The sequence below is a fragment of the Pseudorca crassidens genome, chromosome 9 (assembly GCF_039906515.1).
Source record: "Pseudorca crassidens isolate mPseCra1 chromosome 9, mPseCra1.hap1, whole genome shotgun sequence".
Classification (NCBI taxonomy): Eukaryota; Metazoa; Chordata; class Mammalia; order Artiodactyla; family Delphinidae; genus Pseudorca; species Pseudorca crassidens.
This window is the reverse complement of record NC_090304.1, coordinates 3,507,259-3,529,355: the sequence shown is the minus strand read 5'-3', so window position 1 is coordinate 3,529,355 and position 22,097 is coordinate 3,507,259. Positions and strand designations below refer to the sequence as shown.

Sequence of the window (22,097 nt, the reverse complement as noted above, 5' to 3'; positions counted from 1 at the left end):
AATCACTCCAAATCAAGAACGCTCCTAGGACAAACTACAATAATTTATTCCAGTGAGAAGTTCCATTCGATAAGGGTATTCCAAATTTCACATACTCCTTGTGGGAGGGCGTTTTGGCATCGCAAAGATGGTTGCTCAGAGGCCTCTCATTGAGCGTGCGTACGTGGCGGCTGCCTGACAGTTAGGATCCCAAGGAGCAGTGATTTAAGAACACGCCTTATGGAGGGATTGTTACATTCACACTGCAGATGCCAAACTGTAAGGTTCACTGACCTGATAGAAAGATTCTGCTGTCTGACAGGAGGAAATCGACTGTTATTAAGCAGTTAGAGAGCCAGGGGCAGGAGATGGCGTGAGCGCTACTCTGCGGTGGCCCCGAGCTCCTGGGGGGACCTTGGGGACCGGCAGACGCCACCTCCGCCATCCCTTATCGTTCAGTTCCTGCCAGCTGCCACCCCTTCAAACTAGCGACAGAGGCGCCAGGCCTGAGACCGCAGTGCTGGACACACAGAGCAGCGCCGCGCCCCCCAGTGTCCGGCAGTGGCCTTAGCTTCTCTGAGAATTTACACGGTAAAGACAGTGCTGGATTATCTCACAAAGGGGCTGTCTGAAGGGGTCACGTTTACCTTGCCTGGAACAGAGTCAGCAGGAACCATGCGAAGTTATTAACAAGAAGTTAGCGGTTTCCCGCAGCGCATAGTACGTCGTACCCGCAGAGCGCGAGAACCTGGCCCAGCCACCCTTAGAAGTGTGTCCATCGAGCTCATCCACAAAGCGCGGCGGTGGCCGTTCGCAGGGGACCTGGGCCCACCCCGCCGGCCCACTCTAAACACGCAGGGCGGGGGCAAGGGGCTTCCTGGACGTCACCTGCCCACCTCCACCTCCCTCCTGACTGCGGCCCCTCACCCTGCTGGTATTATCACGGATACTTGGCTTGTGAGGCCGGGAAGCCACCCTGGATTCGGTATCCAGAGGGTAGGAGAGTTTCAGACGGCTCAGGCGGTCAAGGCCTCCCTGGGGGTGAGGCCGGGTGCCCGTCCTCTGGTGGGCGGGCCTGGGGCCTCTGAGGGGCACTGCCGAGGGTGCTGAGAGCCAAGGGGCACCTTTGCGGGTGTGGCCACGCTGCTTACCTATTGATTTTTGCCTTCGCATCGTACCTCGAGGGAGGCCCAGAAATGGGCCTTTCGGGCTCCCAGGAACGGTGGGCGTCATCACGGCGATCCCCTGGCGTTCGTACACGGACTGCAAACCAGAGAGCCCGGGGTGAGCTGTGTCAGACCAGCGCCACCCACGGCAGCCAGACAGGGAAGCCCTGGGCAGTGGACACCTGTCACGGGGCTTCCCCCAGCTGCTTCTGGGGAGCACCTCCGTGTCCAGCTGAGGCTGACGACGGGCCACACCAGCGTCCAGGACCCAGAAGGGGGCCCTGTCTGCCCTCAAAGTGCCGATGAGCCCTGCTCAGCGGAGCCGTGGTCTGCCTGACATTGACTGAGAATGGCCAGGACGGATGTCCTGTAGGAAAGAGCATCTGGTGGTGGGCAGTGGGCTCCAACCTTGGCCACGTCCGCCTCCGCAAAGTGGGCTGACCACAGTGGCCCAGAGTGGGGGACAAGCCAAGTGCCGTGCCCTGGGGCATGTGGGCCCCGCGGCAGGCGGGCTGCCCGTCCTTCCTCCTCCGCCTGGTCCAGGAGGAGCCTCGCGCGTCCCTCCTTCGCTTTGCAAACAGCTTCCCTGTGCAGCCCCTGCCCAAGCTGCTGCTTCCTCGACTGGAAGACAGGTTGCTGGCCGGCCTCACCTCACCTCGCGGCGTCGGAGGGCTACTTGGAACAGCCGGGTGCGAGGCCCGAAGGAAACAGGCGTGTGCGCGCCCAGGCTGTTCCCGCGTGACCCAGTCTCGCTGGGCCCTGGGTGTCTGCCCAGCCCGGGGCTTGGAGGGTGTCTGGAACGAGCTGGGTACGGGGTGCCGTGGGGGGGTCGGGGGTCGGGACGCAGGGCCCTGGAGGAGCTGCCCGGGCCTTCTGGAGATGAGGGGAGGCAGGGGGCATCCTGTATCGTGCACTACGCAAAACCGTCACATCGGACCGATGATACTTCTGGGCGTTATTAGGAAGAGGCGGGGTTAAACAGAGAGTCAATGTGAAGTGATTCAAAGATGCAAAGTCAGGAAGTAATCGTGACAGGTGGTGCTCAGACCGGCAGCAGGCACGAAGCTGGGGTGGAGAGGGCCCCGTCTGGAACCTGAGAGAAGCAGCCTGCCCAGACGACGGGCAGCTCTGCCAGCCCGTCGTGGCCCGTGGTCTCTGCTAACCGCCCCCTGGGAATAACGGTGGCCTGAGACCTCGGAGGGGCGGGGTCCCAGGCGTATGCAGAGGCCCTGCTCCCCAGGGTGGTGGGGTCGGGCCTCGTCCGCCCCGGAAGGCTGCCGTTTCGCTCCGGGTGGCCTACGGGAAGGCCCTTGGGGCGAGTTACTGAGCCGGTCACGTGGTGGCCCGCCCCCCCCCCCCCCCCCACTGCGGGTCTGCACTGGAATGGGGTGCCTGCCGCGCGTACGCAGATTGGGGCTCCGGGTCTGGACGCTGGGGAGGGTGAACTGCAACCGCGAGGTCTGCCCACGTCGGCCTGCCGCCCGCTCCCCCAGCCCAGCCACTCACGTTCACGTCCGAGACAGAGGGGAAGCACCGGCTGGTGGGCCGCTGCTTGATGGTGGCCACCCTGGACTCCACTGCGACGCTCTCAGCAGTTCGGGATGGCTTGGAGGCTGGGACTATCTCGTCGGGTTTATCTGCAACGTGAACGTGACCGTCAGGACGGGCGTCGGTGAGCAAAGCCCCAAAACACAGTCGGGCGAGGGGCTGAGTTAGAAAAACGCCCGAGTGCCTTGTGCCTTTTCCCAAAGCCTTTACGGTACACGTGGTCTGTCGCTGTGGTGTGGAGCACGCGTGCCTCTCGGCCACAAGTGCTGACACTGACAGGACCTGTCCCCCAAGCCGTACCCCCCCCCCCGCCGGGTGCACGTGGACAGGAGGGGAAGGAGATCCTCGCGGAGGCAACGCAGCCTCGGCACCGGAGGCTCCGGCACTCAGGGCGTCGCTTTGTTCATACTAGCGCGGTTTATTCTTGCTGGTGGGGGAGCCAAGCCAACGTTTTGAACATTTTTCTTTTTAAGAGCTCAGAGGTGTGGCTCCTTTGAAACTAAGCGCAGTTGCCAGGGTCTAAGGACCCAGCACCCAGGGCTGGAGGCGGCTGGGCAGCGTGGGTGTAGGCAGGGGTAGAGGTGGGGAGGGGAGGCAGCCCCCCCCCGCCACCCGCTCAGGAGCCAGTTGACGTTTGTGCCTTGCTGTGCGGGGGAGTCCCCCCTCCCCCAAGAGCTGAACATTCTCAGTTCCTTGTGAAAAAGAAAGCCCAGGGTTAGTTATCAGTGATGCTTACAGATTAAGAAATGATTTTAAAATTTAAATTTAAAATGTTACATTTGGGGGGAAACCCGAAACTGGAGCACGTCCTGGACCCACCCAACACCCTGGCCTCTGCCCGCAGGCCGTCTGAGCTCAAGCACCGGCGTCTGATCAGGGCTGTTACAGCGCAGGACCCTGGTTTGCTGACACCAGGGGCGCCCGGGGTGGGGTGGGGCAGAAGCCAGCGTGAGGCGGGCCTGGTGGGAATCTCCCACTTTGGACCCTGTGAGGCGCTGCACTCTCCCGGCCACCCCCCGAGAACATTCTGTCCACAGCTCGAGGTCTCCTCCTAGCTCACCCCACACCCTTCTGGGGTCTTGTGACACCCCACAAAGCTCGTGCCGTCAGAAAGGCCCAGGCCTCTGGGGTCTCGGCAGCCCCAAGCTGCGAGGCCAGCGTGAGAGTCTGGGCAGGAGCTCTGGGTTTAAGGCCCATGGCCACCCAGGAAGAGCGCAGCCCCTGGAGAGGTCCCCACAGTCCCCAACAGGCAGGCCTCCGGCTTCGTGGGGCCCCTTCCTGGTCGGTGCCCAGCCACATCCTGGACCAGGGTGAGGGCCCCACAGTCCCAGGTCGCCCGCTCGGGGAAGGCCGAGGAGCTCAGGCACGGCAGCTCGCGGGAGGCCCTTCCCGACCCGCCAGCTGGCACGGGGACTTCCAGGTCCCCCGCCCCCGCATCCTCCTGGCTCCTGGCCTCCTCGGGGGACACTGGCAAGCACCCGCCCTCTTAGGGGGTCGGTTGGAAACACCCACGTCTCTGGCCAGCCCAGCTACCGTTGCGGTGCCCCTTAGCGCCCAGCCTCGTGGCCCAGCCTTGCCTCTGACCCTCCTCCTTTTGCCAGATCCCCTGCCCCACATCCCCAGTCCCAGCGACGTGCCTCCTTCAGGAAGCCTTCCCCTCGGGTCTGGGCCAGGATTCTCTTCAGGCTGGGGTTTAACTTCTTCCTGTGCTTGTCTCCACCACCCCCCCCCGCCCCTTGGCTAGAGGACTCAGGGTCCTTGGCTGACGTCCCCAGTGAGCCCATGGTGACCTGCAGGTCCCCTCGGCTCCTGGAAGCCGGGCACCTCCCCGTGGCTGTCGGCTTTGCTTCGGCCGAGGTGCAGCTCTTTCTCCAGCGACGGCGGGGAGTCAGGTCTGTCTCCCGCGTTGGGACCTTCGTCCGCAGGTTCGGCCGTCTTCTCAGGCCCAGCCTTAGCTTCAGCCTGTGCAGCTCCGCTAGGCTCCCCCCCTTCCCTGGGGCCTCCAGGAACGTGGGCCTGGAGGGGATGCCGGTGAGTTAGGGAAAGGGCGACTCTCCCGTGGGGGGCACTGCAGGTGGGGAGCTCGGCCGCCGTGCAGCTGGCCACGTCAGGGCACAGCACGGGGCGAGGGCCGAGGGGCTCCGGGACCGGACGGCTCTCCTGGGATGGAGAGTTACACCAGCTGGACCTTCCAGAGGCTCCTATCTCCAGCTGGGCGCTGCGAGTCCATGTCTGGTTCCCCCCCCCCGCCCCCAGCACGCTTGGGGCCTCAGGCATGTGGCAGGCACCCCCAAAACACACCTCGGTGGTGGGTGTGCACAGGTGAGGCAAAGGCGCCATCATTAATGACAGCAGTCCCCGACCCCATGGAAATTCTCGGCACCTTCATCCCGTTTCTCATTCTAACAGGAATCTGGCCATAGGGGAGGGGTCATTCCCATTCTGCAGAGAGAACAGCTGGGGATCTGGGATGCCTAAGGTCATTCGTGCAGGTGGAACTCCGGGAGCAGGTGGGAGCTTGGGCTCCATTGGGGTCACCTGGCCCCCGTGTCCACCCCGGTCCAGGGTGCCGAGCCTTGGCTGACAGCAGCCATCCAATGGGTTGCCGTCGGAACGGCCCGCCTGGTCCAGCTGACTGGAAGGTCAGGGCGCTGTGCCCGCACAGTCACGCCCCATCCACACTGGGTCTGGGGTGTGATTGAAGGTGTATCCCCTGGAGCCACGGCGACCTTGCAGCGGACGTCCTGGTCCTTGTTTAAGCCTTTGCCCTCTGGTCTCCACGCCACCTAAGCGTTCTTTTGAACCAGAACACACGAGAGCATCTTGGTCTGTGGGGTTGGGTCAGGTGACCTTGCAGTGGGCGTCCTGGTCCTTGTTTAAGCCTTTGCCCTCTGGTCTCCACGCCACCTAAGCGTTCTTTTGAACCAGAACACACGAGAGCATCTTGGTCTGTGGGGTTGGGTCGGGGGCTACTGTTCTGTCCTCAGTGACAGCGAGTTAGTGCGGTTTTGTGCGGTTCTTACATAGAAGGCCACCCTGCGTCGCTTCCCTTCCGGGGGCCCAGGTCCCCTCCTGGCCCTCGTCTCAAAGGGAGGCTGGTGGCCTGACTCGAGACTCTGCTCAGCCCCTGTGCTGGAGGGTTGGTTTGCCTGCACGTGAAGCTTTGGAGAAAAGCTGTGACACTGGGTTCCTGCTTCTCTTTCTGGGCTCATAAGGATTATTCACGGTTTGTAAGAGCCTGGAGTTGCGTCTCTAGCCAAGGATTCCAGATGAAGGGGATTAGTGAGTCCAGCCCCCCCTGCAGTCTTAAAATGAAGCACTGAGGCTGAAAGCAGTCCTGCAGGCCGACTGGGAAGCTGTCAACTCTTGAGAAACAATCCAGTAGGGAGTTGTGGAAACACTCTGGAAGGGACCCCCGTATTTTAACTTTCTAAGCAGATGAAGTCTGGTGCCCACTGTACACAGGCTGCACCCTTCCTGGGTGGGGAGGGCGGGTGGTGGATGTCAAGCATGGGTGGGTCGCGTCCAGCCACGTGTCTCTTGGGAACCAGAGCACAGCTGGGGACCCCTGCCTGTCACCGGAGTCCCCACCCGGGGCCCTCCCCTGACCACAGGCAGGGTCACCCGCGTGTCCGAGCCCTCCCGCAGGAGAGATCCCAGCTCGTCCAGCAGATGTCGCCGGCTTTGCAGGAGGGAGGCATCAAATCGTGGAGTGAAACAACCCCCGAAATCGGGGCGAGCTGGGGAAGCTGAGGCCGCCCCTGGGCTGATGCGGCACACCTGGCTGCGAGAGGAGCCTGTGGCCGTGTTTCCTGCTGCACTGCTCCCCGGGGGGCAATGGGGCGCCCACTGCAGAGACTCTGTGACCCCCATCTGCCTGTGGCCACGTGCCGGACTGGTTCCAGCACCCCTGCCCCTCAGAACCATCAGGAGAGCATCCCAGGTGCTCCAGAAACGTCCGGCAAGGCCGGGATTGGGATTCTCAGCCCCTCCAGCTTTTCGGGCAGGTGGCTTCATGGAATGTGTCCTAATCCTGGTGGTGTCCAGGAAGCCTGTCCCTCCTCGTGACCTTGAACAGCTTGTTTGCCAGGCTCTCTGGTGGGCAGGGCCAGCCTTGCCCTGTCTCAGGGTGAGAGGGCACGGCACACACAGCTTCCAAGAGGAAAGCCAAGTGCCGACGGCACCGACGTCACAGATGATGAGCCGCTCGTGCCGAAGCAGCAGCTGTTGCCAGCTGCCCGTCTCTTGCTTAATCGTCCCAGGAGGCCGTGCGGGAATGGGGGCGGGCGGTCTGACCCCAGCAGACTGTCCCTGGCCTGTGGGCCCTGACAAGGGATGGGCCCGCGGGAGCAGCCAGAGGTGCCCGCGGGGCCTGGAAGCTGTGGTGAAGCCGGTCCCAGCGGCTCTGTCCTGGAGCTGCCCTGGGCCAGTGTGGCGCTTGTGGTGGTCCCGCGCCCCCGGTGCCTGTGAGCATGGTGTCTGGGGACCAGAGCAGGTCCTCAGGAAATACTCGAGGCGTCTGAGCTCAAACTCTCATCCAGTTTTCTCCACTCTTTGAAGGAAGGTGGGTCCCCCTCTCCAGGACTCTGGCCTGTCCTCTGTGCGACTCTGCCCTGGCCCAGGCTGACCGTGCGGAACACGACTTTTGTCCTTTTGTCACAGCCCGGGGTGTTTGTTTGGCTGCTGGGGCCCCTGGGGGCGGGTGGGGGCAGGCCACACACGCCCCCAAGGCTGGGCCGGCTCCGAGTCTGAGCTTCCCCCCCCCCCCACCCCGACAACAGACTTTCACGGCTAGCCCTGTTGTGGCCACGCGGCTCCTGCAGCCCCCTGGTGCGGTGCCTCTTCTGGAAGTTACGGTGGACCGAGGGGGCTGTTTCTGCCAGCTGGCGTGGGCCTCGGATCGAAGGGTGGGGGGATTCAGAGGGAAAGGTAATCCCAGGAAACTTCCTGTGCCCTGGGCGTCCACCACGTGGTTGACACAGAGACCCATCCTAGAAAGCCCACTGGGAATTTTCCCGGGCAGCCCCTGGGGGTTGCGGGGGGAGGTTCAGGACTGCTCCAGAGAGAGGCTGCGAGGGTTAGCCTGCCTCTGGGGAGACACTGGGTGAGAGAGGAGGCGCTTTCCGGAGCTCCAGGACCCGCGACCCTGCCCCCAGATATCGCCCTGCTGGGTTCTGAGACCCGCCTCCCCATCTCAGCGTTTCGGTACCGTGCTGTGTCTTAGCGGTAGCGCCGCGGGCCTGTGAGAGGGTCACCGCCTGCTCCTGAACTGACAGTGCTGCTTTTAGTCGCTGGGGTAGTCGTCTCCAGCTACTAGGTGAGAAACCCCCCAGATGTGGCGCTGCTGTGGGAGGGGCTGGTGTAGCTGCTCACGGCACAGAGGCTGGGTCCTCCGTCTCCACGCCGGCCTGGGGCAGGGGCGGGGAGCGGCATGGCCTTGCAGCTGCCCCCAGCTCAAGGGCAGTCTTCCTGCACATGTAGAGCAGGCCTCCTGGAGAGCGGGGTGGGGGGGTTTTCTAGAGCTGAAGGGAGGCGGCAGCCGCCACCCACGGCAGAGGGCGCTCAGGGGTCCATTTGCCAGGGACCCTGCTGGCCTGCGTCCTGGCCAGCAGCCACGGAGGCTGCCTGCCCCCCCGACCCAGGCAGGCCCAGCTGTGACAGGGTGCAGGGTCCCCACAGTTACGATGATGTAGACACGACTTGGGGAGACGCAGAACACGCTGGGGCACCACAGACGGGAGGGGCGGGGCAGGTGTGACAGACTGAAACGGGAAGAGTCCTGGGGCTGGGCCCCCTACAGGACCCCGAGCAGGGAGAAGACAGTACAAGGTCACGGCACGTTCTAGACTCGACGCTGAGGGCCACAGGCGTGCGTGCAGGGGGTGAGACAGACACCGGTCGCCCCTTACCCTTCTTCTTCCGGACGGAAGCTTGCAAACAGAAAGGGGAGTGTGAGTCCCGTGGCGGCGCTGCCTCGCTGGGGGCGGACTGCCCACCACGCGCACCCCTGGCTCGGGCACACGCGGGTGGGCAGGGACGCACTGGCTACGCTGTCCTGGGACCTGCCGGCTTGTGGCCTGCCTTTTCTGACTTGCTCTCCGGCAAACCTGCTTCCCGTGGGGACAAGGGGCTTTCCTCTCACTCAGCACCCGCCCCTGCCTGGCACCCCGCCAAGCTGGACCGCGTGAGCCGAGGCAGCTCGTAGGAAGGACCCTCACAGCGCCCTGAGCTGCGCCCCCTTAAAGGTGACCTGCCCGCGGGTCCTCCTGGGGGAGCCCACGTGGCACATGCTGCCTGGCTTTGGAGAAGCACGGGTGATAGTTCACACTGTCATCCCTGTCGGGGGCTGGGCCCGGCCTGGGGTTCAGGGGGCGTTTCCTGGAGAGTCCTGTGTGGGCACGGAGGGGCCAGAGGAAAGGGGCTCTGGGTGGAGGTGGGCAGCCCCACAGCGCTGCTGCCCTTTTCTAGAAGACCTAGGCCTCCAGCTGAGCTGCAGATCCTAGACGCAGGACATGGTGACAGGTGAGGGGGCCCTCGCTGGGAGACAGCCTGGGGAGGACAGAGTGTGGGAGACCCTCCCAAAAGAGCTGCAGGGAAGAAGGGGCTGCTCGGTACGAGGAAAGGGCCAAAGGAGAGGGTCTCCCCCTGAAGGCTGGGACCAGGTGGCAGCGACAGCAAGTGAGGATGCTCAGACTCCCAGCCCCTGGACCAGCTGGGCCTGACGATTTGTTCTGTGCCCCCGTAACCTGCCCTGGGCAGAGCTCACAGATGCTTCCCCTCCCTGCCCACCGAGCCGTCTCAGCGGAGTAAGCCGTCAGTCCACTCGCCCACTCCCGTGTGGTCAGAGCAGCCTCCTCCTGGAGGTGTCCCTGGGCGCCGTGGTGACACCCAGCGTGGCGTCTAACCGGCACCCGGAGTCATCCCTCTTCATCAGCCACGCGGCCGCTAGACCCAGGGCTCACGTTGCTCTGCGTATCCTTCCCCAGGCCACGTGGTGGGGTCCAGCGGCCACAGCCCTCTGTGCTTTGCAGTCCTTTCGAGAAGGCACCAGGAGCTCCCTCCACTTGGCCTGCAGCCCCCCAGGCCCGCCAACCCCTCTGCCATCTATGCCAGACGCCAGGGCCGCAGCTTTCTGGTCTGAGCCACACGGTGGGAAAGATTCTGGGGGGAACCCTAGACGGCGGGGGGGCTGCTTGGGGGGAGGGGCCACAGTGGGGCAGCTTACCTTTATCCACTAGTGAGAGGCCCAAAAATTCAAAACAAAACAATGTTAGACGAACCAAAAGGAGGTTAGGCGAAACTACTAACCACCCCCGAAGCCGGCAGGGCCCCAGCGGGCCAGCGTGGGAGCGCCGCGCACGGGGGCGTTTCCTGACCCCTCTCCGGGTGTCGGGGCCAGGAGAGGGGTGAGCGAGCAAGCAGAGGGCCATGCAGAGGCTGGGGCGGCCCGGACGTGGCACTCACCGAGCTCCTCCAGCTCCGAGGTCATGGACTTGGAGCGCAGCGTGAGGGCCGTGGTCGGGGCGCGCTTCGGGGGTGGAGGAGCTTGGGGGGCAGACAGGAGGGAGGGAGGTGAGGGCCGGGCCCCAGTGCCGCCACCCCCTGCCCCTTGCAGAACAGACGGCAGGTGGGGCCCCTGGACCTGCTGGGAAGGCTGAGATGGGGCCTCCCCCTGGGTGGGGAAGCTGGTACCGGAGGTCCCGACGTGCTTCTCCAGTCTCTTTCCTGCCGGGGAGTGGCTCTGGCCTGCTCCCGGCGCCCCTCCGCAGGCCTTGCTCAGCCCCAGTGTCCCCCAGCTGTGACCTCCCTTGGGAAGGAGGGTGGGCCCGAGGACCTCTCCGTTCCACGGGCCCAGGCTGCATGCCATCACAGTGACCGATACAGGTCAGTTTGGAGCGGGAGCCCCCAGGCCCCTGTCTGCTGAGCACAGCCCTGGCCTGAGGCCGCCCACCACTCCCTGTGGGCCAGCCCGAGTCCCCTCCTAACCTCCTTTTCTGACTTGTTTCCTACTCTGGGGCAGGGGGAACGGGACCCCCCACCCCCAGTGGCAGATGGGGCACACCTCGCAAGTGCCTGAGCACAGGGGGCTGGGGGGGAAGAGCCCTGCCCCCCACCCACCCTTCGGGCAGGGCTGGCGGCCGGGAGGGCACCTTTCTTCCTGGCCGTGTCGTCTGGGTCGAGATTCCTGGTCACTGTGACCACCTTGAGGACGAGGTGATTCCCTCCCTGGCGGATCATGTTCACCACCTGCCGGTGGCCGACCTTCACGACATTCTCGTCGTTAACCTGCGGGGAGAGAGGGCAGGGCGGTGAGCTAACGGGATCCCAGCGCCCAGCTGGAGGGGGGCACACGTGGGCAGGCCCCGTGGGAGCGAAGGTGCCTTCGGAAAAACCGAGCAGAAGCCGCGCGACCTGGAGGGTGAGGCCGGGCCTCCTGCAGCCCAGAGCTGGTCACCGGCCGGGGCCGCTTTCTGGGAGTGAACATCCCTGCGGCTGCTGCGAGGAAGGCAGACTGGGCTCGGAGCAGGGAGAGCCTCCTTGATGGCCCAGGCCCCATCCCCTCCCACGTGGGCCCTGGCACCTGCTGTCCGGACCCCAGCTCCTGGTGTGAGGGCCGGGCACGGAGGGCGGCACAGAGAGCGAACCCACAGGAGGTGGGGTCCATGGCGGCTCCAAGCACTGTCTTCGAGGAAAGAAAACCGCCCTAATGATCGAGAACTGATAAGCACTGAATCCTGCCCAGGCTTGCGGTCGCCAGTCCACGTTTTGCTGTACTTCTTTCTCCTGCTGTGGATTTCTTAAAAGCCGTCAAAGTGCAGTGTAGCCACAGACAGAAGAGTCAGCAGGGTTTGGTGAGGCTTCCCGAATCCAGCACCCCACGCAACCAGACCCCAGCGGGCGCACCAGGTGCCCGGCTCTGACGACCAGGACCCAGGCGAGCGGGTCTGATCATCTCTGCGGGCCTCTGCAGGCCAGCTCGGTCTGCTTCACCCCGGCTCTCCCGGGGCCCAGGAACCCCTTCAGGCCTGGACGGGCAAACCAGACAGCTGGCCCCCGGGGAAGGGCAGTTCAGGAGGCTGCCTGGGAGGGGGAGATGCGCCCGGTTCCGGGCGGCAGCCGCAGTCTGTGCAGTGACTCCTAGCGGCTCTCCTGTTCACTGATTGTCTCAGAGTGCGATTAGGGAGCCAGATGAATTCAGGAAGTAAGAAGTGCGGTGGAGAGTTGGGCCAGGAGAGGGACGGCTGTCCCCGAGCTTGCCAGGGTGGAAGAACGGGCCCAACTCAGCCAGACCACAGCTACCCGGGACACGCAATCCGAGGCACATGGGTCTCCCTCCCTTGCGTCTCTCCTCCCACAAGTGCGCTGAGACAGCAGTGCTCGTTCATTAATTCCAGCCACCACTCTTGCTCTGAGGGCCCTCAGTCCAGGAGGTACAGGGGGTGGACGGTCCGTCCCCACCCTCCGGGGGCTTACATTCTCATGGGGGAGTCGGACGGCACGGAAGTCAACGAACAAATGTCAGCTCAGCTGTGCTGAGTGCCACCCGAGAAAGCAGGGCCGGCAAGAGAGAGGGGCAGGCGCTGTGCACAGGCATTGGGTCGTGGTGATGGGGCACCGGACAGCCGGCGCAGCCAGGGCTGAGCGCTGAGGCGAGCACGAGCCTGGCACGTTCGTGAGACAGCAAGATGGCCAGGGGGCCAGAGGGCCAGAGCAGTGTGAACCCAGCAGGGAGGAGGGGGTAGAAGAAGAGCCTGGGTTCTGAGAGGCCCAAGGCCCCGTCAGCGAGGCCCTGAGTGCCAGCTGAGACCTTAGGCTTTGAGCGTGAGAGGGGTGTGGCAGACTGATGTTTCAGGAGCATCAGTCACTTGGGAAGGGAGGAGGGGGTGGGGCAGAACCCGGGCTGGGAGCACAGGCTGCTTGGACCGGAGGGAGGCAGGAGGGGTGGGGAGACCTGGTCAGGTCTGGAACCACGGGACGCGGCGACGTGGGTTGTGTGGGACGGAGCTGCCCGAGGCCCTGGTGAGATGCCTGCAGCACAGACGGCCCCCGGCCGCCCACCCGTCAGGCCTCGGTGGCCAGCCCAGTGCGAGGAGGGTGGACCAAGAGGAGGACCGCATCCTGCCGCTGACGGGCGGGCCCCTGCGCTATTCGTGATGGGTCAGTGCAGGCATGGGGAGGGGCTCAAGGACCCCCCAAGGACGAGCGCGACACCTGCTCCAGACGGAAGGAGCAGCTTCTCAAGCCCACGGTGGGTAGCAGCCCCTGCCACGGAGCCCCCCCTGACCGTGGGCCCCTCACGCTCTTCTTTCCCCTTCCGTCTCCCCTCAGCCACACCCAACTTAAGTCCACACGCTGCTTTGCAAGTAAAGAAGCTCTGGACGAAGGCCGGCCCCCAGAGCAACACGCACACCAAGGCCGGAGCCGCGGCTGCACAGGTGGCGCTTCAGCAGCGACAGCATGGAGGTGTCAGGTGGCTGTGCTGGGCCGCATATGGACGCCCTCTTCCAGGAAGGCACAGAAACACCAGCAGCACAGTTCAGCCTGGACTCAGTAAAACGCCCGTGACCAGCGAGGCGGGATGGGAACACGCAGCTCCATCCTCCTCCCAGCACAGAGGGACAGACAGCGAAGAGCAGAGCTGCAGTTTAGGTTGCAGCCTTCTAACAAACTGAAACTTCAGTTTAACCAGACGGGACTGTGGAGCCAGCTACCATCCTTAGAGCAGACGCTCCACATTGCTCGTGTGGCGACAGGAACCTCGGAGGCCGGGTAAGTGGAATGCTTGCTGCTCCTCGGCTGCCCGCCGAGCTCTCGCGGTCCGTCAGAGACCAAACCAACCCCCACACACACCACTGGGCCTACAATTCTGGCATGCTGCCGCCAGGAGGTGCGCCTTAAGCAGCCGCCACGTTTACAGGCGACGCCAAGTCCTGAAGATACAGCCTTGGGGCAGGTCCAGGTACCTGGAAGAGAGTACCATTCTCTCCACTGCGTCGTTCTCACATACAGGGTGCGATTATGCAGGGAGTAAAGCACGGCCACATCCCGGCAGAGGGCAAGAATGCCAGCCTGGCCACCACCTTGGTTCAGGGAACTTCTGCCTGCCTTTACACACTTCCATATCTTCCTAAATAATTCTCTAATCCCACTTAAATTGTTACTGGAAATATCAAGCTTGTATGTGTACATAGTTTAAAGAGGCAGAATTCTACAAGGCTTGTTACAAAGCCAACAGGACCTCACCACCTAGCCCCACTTCTCATTCCCAGAGCCTTCAGCCAATTCTTTCTATACCCATCGCTGCACCTCTCCCCATGCTGCTACTTGATGCGTTAATTTTAGGTATCATCTGCTGACACACCACCACTGAAAATGATGGTCTAGCTCAGCGTTCTCAGCTGTGGCACTACTGCAGCTCGGGACCCGTCAGCTCATTGTTCGGGCGTGCACTGCAGGTGGTTCAGCAGCATCCCTGCGTTCTACCCACCAGGTCCAGCAATCCACTCCCCCCCAGAGTGACAACAGGAATGTCTCTAGCCATTGCCAGTTGTCCTCTGGGAGGTCGAAGTCACCCTCAGCTGAGGCTGAGAACTACGAGTTTAGCTTTTTCTTCATCCCCCGTACCACCAGTTTTCCAGGACTTCCATCCTCAGGTGATAGTGACATAGTAGTTTTAACCAGATCAACATTCAGGGTTTACGTCATGACTATCTAACAAACATCTGTCTACAGGTAAACCACATGGTATACTATGATTACTTTGCCTTTTCCAGTGCGTTTTGTTTTCCCTGGAGTGAAGTAATTTTCTGGTGTTTTTAGACTGGTTTAATTTTCTGTGTACTTAACAGTAATTCAAGTCCAAACACTTCCTTAATTATGTAAATCTCTTTTCAAAATCTTCAGGTACATTGGATGTCTTGTTAAGTTTGTCTTCTTGAACAAATCACTCCTGAAGACTTCTCTAACAAACAGTGCGGGTTCAGTGTTCTCTTGGCCTGTGTCCCCCCGTTACTGTCACCCTCAGGATTCCTTCTGATTGATTCTGTCTTGTGTTGGATCTTCTGAACCCTAGACCACATGTATGTATTTCTTTGATTCAAAACCTCATTTTTTGGTAGAGGACGTTCTCCAGTAGTCTTCCAATAAAAGGAGTTTGGGAGGTGATTTTTTTTAGACATTGTCTATTTGAAAAGGGCTTTACATGCACACTTAAATAGTAGTTTGCCTGGGTATAAAATTTGAGGTTGGAGGGTAGGTAAGGTAAAGTAAGCTCCTAAGACTAACTCTTCTGCAGGTAACAACTGTAAAGTCTGGACAGAATATAGTCCCTCATCCTCAAACCCAAACCAACAAAAACAGTTCCTTGAAAGCTCTGGAACATGAACAAAGGTAGGCAGATTTTGGGTGGGAGTGGAAAAGCGGAAGCTTTGGGCCATGGACACAGAGTGGTGTGAGTTACCTGATGCTCTGGTAGAAACCGCAGCCTTTCTGGTTTGAGAAATCAGAGGACAGAGCCCTTTGTGTCCACAGCGGCCAAAGCGAGGGGTGAATTCCAGAGAGGAGAGGGCCAGAGAAGAGTAGTTCCGTGTTCTGTGTGTACACTCTTCCCAAGTCTGTGGTTGACATCTGAACTATGTGTGCACAGGGCCAGCTCCAAATAGCTTGCAGATAAGGCTGTAAAACACCTGAACTGATACTTGAGCAGCTGCCACAGTAGGCTAGACAGTTTGCATGTGAGTGTAACCAGGGCAGCTGTCAACTAAAGCAAAAACACCGGCACTCAAGCAAGAAGTGTAACAGAGTCTACAGTTGCCACAGCGTAACACTCACAACATTCAGGATACGATACTAACTTACTTACCTGATGAATCCACAGGTGACCAAGGTGTTGGAATTATTAGACGAGGACTTTAAAGCAGCTATTATAACAATACTCAGCTGGGTAAAAGAAAATATACTCTTAATGCATGAAAAATAGGAAATTCAGCAAAGAAAAAAAAACAAACATGAGAAATGCTACAGCTAAAAAAAATAGAGTATCTGAAATTTAAAAAAGCACTGGATGGGTTTAATAGCAGAATGGATATGACAGTGCAAAGAGTGAACTTCAGTACAGAAACAGGACTTATCCAATATGAAGAGAGAAAAGATTTTCAGAAGTGAACACAGTGTTAAGGACTCATGGGACAATGTCAGAAGGTCTAACATAATGATAATTAGAGGCCCAGAAGGGGACAATAATCAGAGTCCCAGAAGAGAGAGAAAATGGGTCAGAAAATGTGATGGCCGAAAAGTTCCCCAGTTAGGTGAAGGGACACTAATGTACAGATTCAAGAAGCTCAGTGATTCCCAAGTATGATAAATACCAAGAATATCATGTCTAGGCACATTACAGTCAATCTGCTGAAAGCCAGCGAAATCTTAAAGCAGCCAGAGAAGGACATGTTACTTACACAGGAACCGTGACGTGAGCTACTGTGGACCTCACATCTGAAACCATGGAGACAAGAAGAGCCTGGAACAGCATTTTAAAACTATAAAAGGAAAACAGTCGTCAGCCTAGAATTCTGTAACCACTGAAAGTATCAAGAAGGAAGGCAAAATAAAGACCTTTGTAAACAAATAACCAAGAGAATTCCCTGCCAGCAGACCTGTACTACAGATATTGCCAAAGGAAGTTCTTCAAGCTGGAGGAAAATGATGAAGGATCTTCAGAAGGCACGAAGGATGTGAGAAATGATAAATGCCTGGGCAAAATATAAAAGATTATGTTCATTCTCATTAAAAAATAGATACGACCGTTTTAGGCAGAAATGCTGTTTGTTTTGTGGGGTTTATAAAGTGAGTAGATGCAATACCTTAGACAGATGTAGCATAAAGGCAGGCAGGAGTGAGGCAGATAGACCTGTACGGCTGCCATGTTTTTACACTTCGCGTGAAGTGTGCAGTGTGGATTCCAAGTGGACGGAAGAGTTAAGGATGTGTACTGTAATCCTAGAGCCACCACTAAAGAGAATGTAAAGAACTACAGCTAGAAGCAGATAAAATGGAGTTCTAAAAATAGATAATCCAAAATAAAGCAGAAAAGGGAGAAAAGAGGAAATCTGAAGAGAAACAAACAAACCGAACTGGCACACCTGTGCCGAACAGCGTCAATAATTAAATTAACGGGCTAAAGCTCCAGTTGAAAAGCAGAAGCGATGAAAACAGATTTTAAAAAAGACCGAAATGTGCTGTGTGTGCACTTGACACAGACTGAAAGTAAATCAGTGGAAAAAGGATTTCCCGTAGATGGAGTGGCTGTATTAATATCTGACAATAATAGGCTCTATCCACTTTGCAAAAAGTTAAACGTGGAGTTAGGATCCAGAAACTCCACTCCAAGTATACTCGCAAGAGAACTGAAAACATGTGCTCACACAAATACCTTTACCCAGAAGTTCATAGCGGCATTCTTCACAGTAGCCAAAAACGGGGCTGGAGGAATGAGCCCCTTGATGGGCATGAGGTTCCTTTCTGGAGTGACAAAGTGTTCCAAAGTTAGACTAGTGATGGTTGCACAACTGTGAATATATTAAAATCCACTGGACTGTGTAATTCAAGAGCTTGAAATTTTAAGGTACGTAATGTATGTATCAACAGAGCTGGAAAAAAACAGACAAGGAAAAGAGCAAAAGAAATAAAATGGGATATTTCATAACGATACAAGAGGTCATTCATAAGGAGGACATAACGGTCATAAACATTTATGCAGCTAATAACAGAGCCTCAACATAATGAAGCCAGATTTGACAGAATTAAAGAAATAGGCAACTCTGCAAACGTAGGAAATTTTAATGCCCCCATCTCAAATTGATGAAACAGCTAGACGGAGGAGGAGCATATTTCCCTTGGTCCAGGTTTTCTGAAATTTGCTGATATGCCTCGGTGTGTCTCTGTTTTCATCTCTTATACTGGGTACTCATGAATCCCTTTCCATCAGGAAACTTGCATTCCTCCATTCTAGAAAGTTTCCTTCAGTTATTTCCTGAACATTTCTTTCATTTTCTCTCATTCTCTCTCATTCTCTCTCTGTCTCTCTCTCTCTCACTCGCTCCTCTCTCTCCTCTCTCTCTCTCTCTCAAAAAATTTTGGCCTCACTGCGCAGCATGCGGCATCTTAGTTCCTCAACCAGGGATCAAACCAGCGCCCCCTGCAGTGGAAGCACGGAGTTTTAACCACTGGACCGCCAAAGAAGTCCCTCGTTTCCTCTTTGAGGTACACTTATTTAGCACATGGTGGACCTTCTGGACTGGCCCTCTAATTATCTTTCCTCTCCAACTTTCCACATCTGTTTCTGGGAGATTCTTTTCAATTTATCTTTCAATCTATCAAAATGTTCATATCTGCTATATTTTTAATTTCAAGAGCTCTTATTTTGTTCTCTGTTAGTTTAAAAAAGAGCATTTTGTCCTTATTGCAAGGATGCAATATCTTTTTTTATCTCACTGATCATATTAACAATGTCTTTTCATAATCGTACTCTCCCTGCATAGTCTCCTTTTTTTCCTCCATAGTATGTTTATTTTGGGCTTTCTCTTTCATATTAATTCTTTCATCAATGTCATATTTAAGGAAGACCCCTAAAGAGCTGATTTCTATCCCAGCCAGTTATTTTGTGAATACTGACAAACTGATCCTAAACTTTATATGGAAAGGCAAAAGACCCAAAATAGCTAATGCAGTATTGAAGACGTACAAAGTCAGGTGCCTGACATTGCCTGACCTCAAGACTTACTACAGAGCTTCACCAATCAAGTATTGGTGAAAGAATAGACAAATAGACCAACAGGATAGAACAGATGGCCCAGAAATAGACCCACACAGATCCAGTAGCTGATCTTTGACAAAGGAGCAAAGGCAATTCAATGGACAAAAGATAAATCTTTTCAACAATGGTGCTGGAACAATGGGGACAGCCACATGCAAAAAAAAAAAAAAAGAAAAGAAACTAGACACAGACCTTACACCTTTCACAAAAATTAACCCCAAATGGGTCACAGACCTAAACGTAAAACACAAGATTATAAGATAATGTAAAAGAAAATCTAGGTGACCTTGAGTTTAGCAATGACTTCTCAGGTAAAACACCAGAAGCACTATTCATAAAAGAAAAAACTGATAAACAGTCCATTAAAATGAAAACCTGCTCAGCAAAATACACTGTCAAGAGAATGAGAAGACGATCCACAGATGGGGAGAGAAGTTTTGCAAAACATGTATCAGATAAAGGACCAGCGTCCAAAATACACAAAGAACTCTTAAAACAATGAGAAAACAAACAACCCATAAAAATTGGGCAAAAGATCTGGCTATCTCACCAAAAAAGATATACAGATGATCAATATCCTATGTCATCAGGGAAACGCAAGTTAAAACAACAACGAGATACCACCGTGCACCTACTAGAGTAGCCAAAATCCAGAGCCCTGACACCACCAAACGCTGGCAAGGACGTGGAGCCCCAGGAACTCTCATTCGCTGCTGGTGGAAGCGCTACAACGGTACAGCCACGTGGTAGACGGTCTGGCAGCTTCTTACAAAACCGAACATACCGTTTCCGTGTGACTCAGCCCTCAGGCTCCTCGGTGATCGTTCACCCCAGTAAGCGAAAACCTGTGTCTACGCAAAACCCTGCATGTGCATGTTCATAGCACCTGTACTCATAATCGCCAAAACTTGGACACAACCAAGATGTCTTTCAGTAGGTGAGCGGATGAACTGTGATACGTCCAGACGACGGGACTGTTATTCAGTGATTAAAAAGAAGCGGACTGTCAAGCCACAGAAGGACATGGGGGAACCTTAAGTGCACCTTGCTAAGTGAAAGAAGCCCATCTGAAAAGGACACACATCGTATGATGCCAACTACATGATACTCTGGACAAAGCAACACTGCAGAGACCATAAAAAGATCAGCGGTTCCCAGGGGTTGGGGGGAGGCAGGGAGGAACAGGTGGAGCACAGGAGATTTTTAGAGCCACGAAATTATTATTCTGTATGATACTGAAATGGGGGGTAGGTGACATTATACATCTGTCCAAATCCACAGAGTGTACAATGCAAAGAGGGAGCCCTAATGGAGACTGGACTTCACTTCATAGTAATGTATCAGCATTGTATAGTATTATATCAGTATTGGTTCATCAATTGTAACGAGCGTACCACGCAACAGCAAGATGTTAAAAATACGGAAATGGGTAGGTGGGGAGGGGTAAGGGAGTATGTGGAAACTCTTGTACCTTTCACCCTATTTTTTTTCCTGTAAATTAAAACTATCAGAAAAAAAAGGCTATTAATTAAAAAGGAAGCTCATTTCTAGAGTCTTTTATTATGGAAAATTGTCCCACAAATAACCAAGAGCAGAGAGACCATTATTCTGGACCACCGCGGCCTTGTCCGCCAGCACCAGCATCGACAGGCTGGAGCAGTTCCAGTGCCTCTACGCGCCCCGCCGCCCCGCCCCGCCCCGCCCCCGCCATGGAGCAAGTCCCAGCCTCCTCTCGCCCTGCCTGAAAGCAATCCAGGCCGCTTTGTGTTAAAAGACAAAGTCTCACACTAAAAGCACAGCCGCAATACCACGATCACACCTGCAAGGTAACTCTCAATCCTCATATCACCAAGTACTCCAGCAGGCTGGAGTTTCCCTGACTGTCTCGTAACTGTCCCCAAGTATACAGCTGGTTCGCTGGAATCAGGAGCTGAACACAAGCCACACGTTGTGTCTGTTGGCATGGGTCTTTTCTACTCTGTGGGGTTCCCCATTCCTTTTTTTTTTTTTTTTTGCGGTACGCGGGCCTCTCACTGTCGCGGCCTCTCCCGTTGTGGAGCACAGGCTCCGGACGCGCAGGCTCAGCGGCCATGGCTCACGGGCCCAGCCGCTCCGCGGCATGTGGGATCCTCCCGGACCGGGACACGAACCCGTGTCCCTTGCATCGGCAGGTGGACTCGCAACCACTGCACCACCAGGGAAGTCCCCAAACTTTTAACTTTTAGAACGGTTTTAGATTTACAGAAAAATTGTTAAGATAGCATGGGGAATTCCCATATGCCTGCCCCCGGTCTCCCCTATTACGAACACGTTACATTAAGACGGTACATTTGTCATAATCAATGAACCAATATTGACACACTGTTATTAACTAAAGCCCACGTTTTATTCAGATTTCCTTAATTTTTACCCAGTGTCCTTTTCTGCCCCAGGACGACACATGACGTTTAGGCTCCTCTGGGCTGTGACAGCTCAGACTTTCGTTTTTTGATGACCTTGACGGTTTTGAGCACCCGTCAGGTGTCTTGTGTACTATCCTGTCTACTGGGGACTTTCCCCAAGATGCGGAGGAAGTGCCTTCTCATCCCATCACATCAGGCACACGGCTGGTCCCTGCGCTGGTGCACGTGCTCACCTGGCTGAGGGGTGCTTGTCAGGTTGTCCCCTGTGGAGCTAGTCTCTCTCCTCCTTCCCACCTGGTCCTCTTTGGAAGGAAGTCACCGTGCACAGCCACCCCCAAGGGGTGGGCAGTTAAGGCCGTCTCTTTGAGGGCTGACTTTCCACATCAGTTTTAGGGATTCTTCTGCAGGAAGAGTTGTCTCTTCTTGTGTATTATTCCGTGGTTCGTTTCTGTCAGCAGGACTTGTGGATTAGCACCCAGTACTGCTTTACCTGGTCACTCAGATTGCTCCAGCTCGTGCCGTCGGGAGCTGCTGTGTCCCTGAGGCCTGCCTCCTTCCTGTGTTTTTTCACCATTTCCTTTCTTTCTGGCCCCGCAAGAGGCCCTGGGCTCCTGTTCCTTTTATGCTCCACTATCCCACATGTGCTCAGTGGGGCCCCTTCACAGCCACTCCTGAGACCTTTTTATGTGACTGTGAACGTCTTCAATACCGTCCGTGCTTGCTGGTGACACAATGTGTTCAAGGCTCTTTGTGAATTTATAGATAATTTTAGCTGACATTTAGAATAGCAGGGGTTTTCCTTCTTTGATTTTATATCTGTATCCCTTTCTCTGTGCTAAAAATCTGGGTTCCTAATGACTGACATTAAGGTAATGACTTCTTTTCTTTTTTTTTGTGGTACGCAGGCCTCTCACTGTTGTGGCCTCTCCCGTTGCGGAGCACAGGCTCTGGACGCGCAGGCTCAGCGGCCACGGCTCACGGGCCCAGCCGCTCCGCGGCATGTGGGATCTTCCCGGACCGGGGCACGAACCCGTGTCCCCTGCATCGGCAGGCGGACTCTCAACCACTGCGCCACCAGAGAAGCCCGGCAATGACTTATTTTCTTGCCCTGTTATCTGTCTGTCTTTCTGTCTGTCCGTCCGCCCATCCATCCATCCATCTATCACCTATCTGTCCATCTACCACCTATCT

General features: G+C 56.7%; 1 protein-coding gene across 7 annotated transcripts in view; it reads right to left on the bottom strand.

The window, feature by feature from the left end:
* SHANK2 (SH3 and multiple ankyrin repeat domains 2) overlaps positions 1-22,097 on the bottom strand; it is a 548,806-nt gene that overhangs the window by 15,649 nt on the left and 511,060 nt on the right. For 2 of the 7 annotated variants that reach the window (XM_067747969.1, XM_067747971.1), the window contains 6 exons: positions 10,844-10,979; positions 10,158-10,238; positions 8,603-8,623; positions 2,652-2,782; positions 1,131-1,242; positions 274-294 (listed from right to left, as the gene is read on the bottom strand). In XM_067747969.1, the coding sequence (XP_067604070.1) occupies positions 274-294; positions 1,131-1,242; positions 2,652-2,782; positions 8,603-8,623; positions 10,158-10,238; positions 10,844-10,979 (502 nt within the window). The remainder of the gene's footprint in view (positions 1-273; positions 295-1,130; positions 1,243-2,651; positions 2,783-8,602; positions 8,624-10,157; positions 10,239-10,843; positions 10,980-22,097) is intronic. The other 5 variants (XM_067747965.1, XM_067747968.1, XM_067747967.1 and 2 more) reach the window with 3 other exon arrangements.